At 44.1% G+C, this 7,863-nt stretch overlaps 1 protein-coding gene across 1 annotated transcript in view; it reads left to right on the top strand.

Moving 5' to 3' along the window:
• Positions 1-4,302: 4,302 nt before the first annotated feature.
• The window catches only part of GABBR2 (gamma-aminobutyric acid type B receptor subunit 2), a gene marked incomplete at its 5' end in the record, with an annotated part of 404,913 nt that continues 401,352 nt past the window's right edge, over positions 4,303-7,863 (top strand). The window contains one exon of the mRNA XM_081324279.1: positions 4,303-4,605. Coding sequence (XP_081180405.1) covers positions 4,303-4,605 — 303 coding nt within the window. The remainder of the gene's footprint in view (positions 4,606-7,863) is intronic.

Genomic DNA, 7,863 nt, shown 5'->3' with positions numbered 1-7,863 from the left:
CTCAATAAATAACAGAATAACAGAGTTTGAAGGGTCCTTGGAGGTCTTCTAGTCCAACTCCCTGCTCAAGCAAGGGAACCCTATACCATTTTTAGACAAACCGTTGTCCGATCTCTTCTTAAAAACCTCCAGTTCTGGAACACCCACAACTCCTGGAGGTAAGTTATTCCACTGATTAATTGTTCTAACTGTTAAGAAATTTCTCCTTAGTTCTAGATTGCTTCTCTCCTTCATTAGTTTCCATCCATTGATTCTTGTCCTGCCTTCAGGTGCTTTGCAGAATAGCACTTACATAATTATGGATTTCACAAACTGTGTGGTAGTAGCTTTTTCTTACCTGACTGTATACGATTGATATATAAAATGTGTGGATGCGATTCACAATAAAGCTTAGCAGAATTTTGCTCATGCCTAAAGAACTGTTCCTCCTGATTTGTTCTTTCCTGAAAAACTACTCTGAAGGGATTAATGTAATGTACTGAATTTTCCACTTCAATGCTTAATCATATTCCGATTTTTCTTTTATTTAATATTTCTTTGCTATCTTAGTATAGCTCTACTTTTTTAAAAAAATAATAATCTTATTTGTTGAAAACAGTTTATTATTTTCCATGGCTTATCTTCTAATCCTTGTTGGGTTTGTTATATGCACAGACATTTGTAATGCTATCAGTCAAATGATGACATAATACTAAAGCAAGAATACATTTATAACGCTCTTTAAAGATCTTTGGAAATACATCAAAAATGTGAGTCAACTTGCATTCATAAGCAGCACCATTATAAATAAAGAATGAAGTTCATTACTAATAATCCACTTGCAAAGTCTTATTGCTGGAGATAGATCGTCTTGTAAAGGCACAGCGGCAAACTATAAAAGAAAGATACTTTTCTGGAAAATACATGCTGATATCCTTTGTTCATGAAGAACCCTTTAATATTTGACAAAGATGGGCATTATTGTTAGCATTAAATACACTTTTAATGAAGCAGACTCTAGTTCATAAAAGCATTTAACCAATAAATGTCTTAATCTTCAAGGTGATCCAGAGCTCTACGTTGTTTTTTAGTTAATGGGTTTCATTCTTTAAAAAGCACAACAACTCGTGTAGCATCTTAATGATAAACAATTTATTAATTGCATGAACTTTTTTGCTGCATCAGATAAAGCCTTATTGCTATCAACATGTGAACTTTGTTTTGGCTAAACTGAATGCCTGCTACTGGACCTCCTACTCAGAACTGCACTCTGCTTTGCTAATTTCAAGTACATAAACACATGGTTTACTGAAAATGTATTTTTATACATTCAACTTGATTTAAATATATAATAAAACAATACAGTAGACTATCAAGGACCTACCTGTAGTTTCAGAATATTTCTACTTATAAATCATAACATCAATATGTTGCTTCTATTAAAAATTATTTTCTGGCAGAAACTGTTTTTACAGATTCACATTTCATTGTTGCTAGTTCCATTTTCTATCCTTGCTAATTTGAATATTTGAGACTGTTTTGGTGTCAAGTAATCCTTCATCTGACACAATTTATAACTATAGCTCTCATTTTTAAAATGCTCCAAGTTGGAGTCAGACTTTTGTCCTGATTGCTTGTCTCGTTTGGTTTCTTATACATATGTATACACAAATACACACACACATACACACTCACGGATGCATGTGCGCGTGTACACACACACACACAGCTCACCATGAAACGGGATTGTAATCTATTTTAATAGGGAAATTTGACGTAAAAATAAACAGCATAAGTAATAGAGAAGCCAAGCTGTCTGAAAAATAAAAATATCTGACTCATAAACTATGTAATTACCACATGCAAAGCTAAAAAATAATTCCATGTGTCAGTTATATATGGTATCCAACTAACATGGAAAGCATGAATTTGCTCTTTAATGACATAATATTTTTGGAAATGGAGATAGCCTTTTAAAGTCATGGAGTATGACAAAAAGGGCTAAGGTTTGAAATTATGTGTAGTTCCTTCTGAACCTTACAGAATGACCAGGTTCTGAAAACTGGGAGCCACCCGTTTGACATGTTTGATGGCAACACAGTTTTACAATTAGGCAGAATGAGGCAGATGTCTTTCTAAGGCAGCTATTTGAAAAATTGGATGCTTTCTGCCAAGGGATGGGGGAGAAATACTTCTCTTGGTGGTCAAATTTATTCTACTAGCAGTGTAAATTTTCTGTAGATGGGCTTGTTGCTCTATGGTGGACAGCAGCATATCTTTGTTAGCTCATCACAGACTTTTGTAAACTTGTTTAACAAAAGAAAAAGGGGGGGGGAGTGGGGACTGAGTCATAGATCTCAGTACACAGATGGTACACAGGGCATGGCTTTGTATGATTCAAGTTACATATGTCTTCTGTGGCATATCACCAAGGATCTTAAACACACTGGGAAGATGCTGATATAGTTTTCCTGCAGAAATCTTCAGGTTCAATCCTTGCCTTTATTTTTAATGCTGGAAGCCCCTACTTAACCTAAAGAAGAGTCCAAACCTTTGAGTTTCACAGCATTTATCTCACTGGACTGGAAGACTGAAAGCTTGTACCCTATTTTTAAGCTTTAATTGATCTAAAAAGTATAACTCAAAATAGTTTCAACTCTCTCTTGACATACGTTGCAGAGCTCTTACTGCCCAAATCAAAGCTAATCAGAATTTGTGATCTGACAAGCTGGGTTGAAACTCCCCAAGCCCACACTAAGCTTCATTCACCTGCAGTTTGGGCTCCTTGCCCTTACCAAACAAAACAACGAAACAAAACAAAACAAAACAAAAGGAGGCGGAAAGGACGGTGGATCCCCGGCCAGATCCCAATACCTACCTCCCCGGGTTGCAACTGGCGGCTTCTGCAAAGCGGGAGAAGGCAGCGCTAAGCTCGGCAAAGCAGGTCGGCGGGAGCCAACAGGCGGATTCACACTTTCGCGCCGTCCACTTCTCTGCATTCCGCGGCTGCGAAGGAGCCATTGAGCTTATTCTTGCCTCGCAGGGGTCTTCAAACTTGGCCCTTGTATGACTTGTGGACTTCAACTCCCAGAATTCCTCAGCCAGGCATGCTGGCTAAGCAATTCTGGGAGTTGAAGTCCACAAGTCATACAAGGGCCAAGTTTGAAGACCCCCTGTATATCTTGAGGGTTCTCCGACAGATCGGAGGGGAAGCTTTTCAAGGCCTACAACGCAGGTGGCGGCTGGGAACTTCAACCTCTCCCAAACGCCCCTCGGCAATTTAACTTCAGGGAATCGTCCGAGCGTGCCTGCGCGCGCGCGGGCGCGGGCGCCTGCCAATCAGAGGGAGGGCATTTCAGAGCACACAAACGCTTCGGCAGACGCACTGTCGCCCCCTCCCCCTCCCCTCCCCTGCCGAACCTTTCCTTTCGGTCTCCCACCCCCCCTCCACCTCCACACGCCCGTATTCTCTCCCTCCAATACCTCCCCTCCCGCCTTCCAATGGGCTATTGGACGTGCCCAAACCCTGCACCTCCCGCCTCTCGTGTCGGTGTCGTCTCCTCAGTGGTAGCACGTAGGAACCCGTTCCCAAGCAGGAGCAGCGGCAGCGGCAACAGCGGCAGCAGCGGTGGCGGCGGCGGCAAGGAAAGAAGCCCCGTGTCGGATAGGAAAGGCGGGCACGGGCGAGCGACCCAAATCAAGTAACAGCCCCCACGGCGGGCGGACTTCGCCTCTTCTGGAGCCGCCGCGCCTGCTTCTTTCTTTTTCGCCGGTTGTGCGCGCCACTTGTGCGCGCCGAATGGGGTGGCGCGGTGTCTGTTTGCAGCAACGGCCGCGGCAGAAGCAGCAGCAGCAGCAGCAGCAGCGAGCAACACGGCGTCGGGAAGGCTCCGGGGGAATGCGGCAGTAGCCTTCCCAAGCCGAGAAGAGCGAAGCTTTCCCTCCCCGCCTCCCCGAGGTTCCCCTCGGGTCCTCCTCGCTTTTACGCGCCGGCTTCGGATCCTGCGCCAAGAAGCCTTTGAGGGCGCCCTCGGCCCGGCCTTGGCTGTGGCTGAGTGAGAGGGGCTGAGAAGGTGCTCTCATTCCTCTTGGACTTGGCGGGTGGGGTGGGAGGAAGCGGGCGGCGGCGGCAGTTGTCGCCGCTGCTCCCGCTGCTGCTTTTCCAGAGTGGTTGCCTTTTTTAGCCACCCCGAGGAAAGAGCGGGCGCCATTGCCGGGAGGCTCGAACCGAAGGGGCCGCAGCGCGCGCGCCCCTTCCCCTCTCTTCGGCGGAGGGCAGCCGGCGCCCTGGTCCTGCTCTCCCCCTGACCTTCCCCCCGCAGGATGCCTGCCTTGTCCTGGCGGCCGAGCGCGGCCATCCCTCCTCCTGCCTTGCTTCTGCTGCCGCTCTTCTCCTTAGCTTGGGCGCGGAGCAACTCTCGGGGGCTGGCGGGCTCTGCCCCCAACGCCGCTTCTTCCCCTACCACCCCCATCGCCATTATGGGCTTAATGCCGCTGAGCGACTCCGTGGACAAGGGCAAGATCGGCCGGGGGGTCCTGCCGGCTATGCAATTGGCAATGGAGCAGATCCTCAACGAATCGCTGCTCAACCCTTACTCTCTGGACCTGCGCTACTACGACACCGAGGTGAGCGAAGGGAAAGGCAGCTCGCTGGTGTGGCCAGCGCCGGCCGCCTTTCGGCATTGGATTGGGAGGGGAAACGTCGCCGTCCTGGATTAGGAGAGATGGTGGGGCCGATGGGATGCCAGGCTGCCTTGGTGGGTCTTGACCACTACTTGCCTTTTGTAATCCCACTTCGTATACGGCGGGAGTTGGCCTAGGTAGGACAGAAATGCTGAGACTCTTTACAGGGAAAGGGAAATAAAACGAACGTGGGAAGGATTCCAGTTGTTTTAAAACGGAGCCGCGCTAGTGTTGGTATCTCCCCAGCGTGTGGTGACCATCTGCCACTCCAACGGTGGTCGGCCGCGAAGGGGGAATAACCAGAAGCAGAAAAGTCATTGGGAACGAATTCCGGTCGCTTTGTAAGGGGGTGGTGGTGGTGGAAATGTCACTTAAGGTTTTGTTTGCACTCTTTCCTCCGGCTGCCTTCTTCCCTCCCTCCCCGCGAGCTTAGTGACTGCAATTTTAGCATTTACGACTTGTTTTTCCCTGGGTAGCTTTCTGGCCCAGCAGCCTCGACTTAAACCTGCAGCTTTAGCAATATTGAGAAAGCGCCGCCCGTTATTTAAGCAGCAGAGAGACGTCAGGGATTTGTGGTTGGTGAGCTTGGAGCAGGCGCTTGGCCACCTGCATAACCGAGGTGAGCTGCAGCTTTTTGCGTACTTGGAGCGCCACTTGATGCTTTCTGTGAACTCCTGAAGGGCGAGAAGGAAGCTACTCGGATTTCTAGCGCTTTCTAAAGCAGGACCGACAGAGAGGGAATGAGTGAGAAGGTTTGCCCTTCTTTCGTAAAAGGTGTGCGCCAAAGTACAGAGGAGGAGGAGGAGGAGGAGGAGGAGATGCCGGCTCTTCTGGCTTCCCAGAGCAATAGCAATAACTGCCTTCCTTGGACGTGGTGCCTCTTTTGCGGCATCCCTCGTACCTTATCCTCCAGTCGCACAAATGTATAGCTAAAGTGTCGGCAGGTGCATATTTCTAGCCCAACACACAGTATACAGAGAAGCATGGAGAGCCCAGGAGAAAAGTAGGTGAGACTTAATGGGCAGCTGAAGTACTTAAGTTGTGAATTCTGTTCAGCGCAAGCCCCGAAAGAGTTAATCCTGCAGCTTTTCTCTTCGTTGTTCGTAGTACGTCTGCCATGCATAATTCTTCGTGCAAATGCTGGTTTTCATATCCGTGCGCTTCGAGAGCGGGAGAGAAAAAGCCGATGGCTGTAGACCATACAGAATTCATAGTAGGCAGGTTCTTAGGTTATGCAGTGTTGTTGTGGGATTGACCAAATGAAGTGCGATCATTGGGTGGCTTTCCCCCACTGCAAACATAAGAGGCTGATTGTTTTCTGAGAACGTGTTTGCGGCAAATAAATGTTGATTCAATGTTGGACCTTGCCTGAAGGGGGCAGCGTTTTCTTATGTAATGCTTGGGCCTGATGCTTTCTATCGAGGTACCTGCCATAAGAAGTTCCCGAGGAAATTCAAGGTTTTAAACTCTTTAAGGGATACCAAGGAAGCTTCTCTTATTCTTATGGGTTGTTTATAAACGTTATAAATGTTGGAGGATCATTTCTCTTGAGATAACTATTAAGGGAGAGTTGTGATCAGACTTCTATTGCGATGACTTTTGTATAGGAAAGGTCGTATGTATGGGTAATGATGAATTGTAGGAAGGTTAAAAAAATGGCCATGATCCTTATTTTGGTGTAGTGTAGAACATTTGTCAGTAAATTATTATCTCTGTCCCATTTGAACAGATGGCTCGGAAATGAAATTATAAGGATTAAGAACAAGATAGGCAGATATTCAACATTTTTTTTATTCCTATCCAATTTAGGAAAGCTTTATTGAAAAGCTTTGAACTATGCATAATATCCCTGTTCATCTGAAGTTCAAATAAACAGCTGTGAGATTTTCTTAAGGTTACATTCATAACACTGTTTTCATCTTTCACACACTCTCAGCTGTATGTTGAAATGCACAAATAAACCAGGATTCAAGTAATGATTATTTTAATCTAGCATAGGAAGAGTTATCATTGATCTTTGAACAGCTTACTTGGGTGTACATTTAAAAATAATATTTTTAATATTAATCTGTGTGCAGTTATGTAAGACTAGTTAACATTGAAAGCAATAAGATACACAAAGACAATATTTGCATGCAAATCCAAGAAAAAGATGCATATGAGAAGATACTTCTTTGAATATCTTTATTTGGATGTAGGTTACATTGTGAACTTTCATTCTTTATTATTCTGGGGAAGAAATAACATAAAGCAAGACAGGCTTTTAACTTCTGAATTGTTTTATACATCCCTGATTTGTTGATAGTAAATCCATCTTATTGATAAGAAAATTAGAAATCATGCTATGCAGGTATTCAAAAACAGGAAGCATAGATTTTCTGGTTAAACAGTTAAGTTTATAAATTGATATGTAGATATTGAAAACTCCATTCACACAATGATGAAATAATGCTCTGTTTAAATCTAGTTGTAATATAGGGAATTGTGAACTATACTGTTAGCTTTGAAGAACACATATTATTTTAATTTTGCCATGCATAGATGTGCTTGACACATTATGATTGATAGAGGTTGGTCTTCATTCAGTTGGCTCTGACTTCAAACTAGTGACACATGTCATCTTATGTGAGCTTTGTAGAGATTCTTACATAATTTTTGTCTTTAGGTTGATTTTGCTTCAAGGTGAGACTCCATTTAGATATAAACAGAAGGAAAAATGACATTTAGGGTGATAGGAGAAATGACTTCTTTTTGTGTTTCTGATCACAGTATGAAGGCACCGTTAATTTTTAACTCTGTTTCTAACATTACTATTTATGAGGTATTATTCCACGTATTTAATATATTTAGTTATTTAAAAAAAATAATGAATAAACAGTAGTTATTTGGGCTGGGTGTTTAATATTTATCCATCATTACTGCAATCTATAGCTAGAAATATTCATAAAGTGCACCATAGGTTATGCTTTATTTTTTTCTATCCTTTATTTTGGGGTGGGGTGGGGGGAATGGCATTTTCAGAATCGGAAATTATTTCCTCAAGGAGAAAGGGCAGGAGGGAGAAAGGAATTGTATTCTATGCTGTGGGGTTTCTATAAATGAGACGTTTCAAGGTTATGCTGTGCAGAAATGGCAGAGCTATAGAAATATGGAGCAGTTACAAAGAGGAAAAGCCACAAATGAGCTGACCATGGTGCTACT

This window comes from Vipera berus (assembly GCF_964194415.1).
Source record: "Vipera berus genome assembly, chromosome: 3".
NCBI classification, from domain to species: domain Eukaryota; kingdom Metazoa; phylum Chordata; class Lepidosauria; order Squamata; family Viperidae; genus Vipera; species Vipera berus.
Note: the sequence above shows the minus strand (reverse complement) of the source record. Positions and strands in the feature narration are given on the sequence as shown.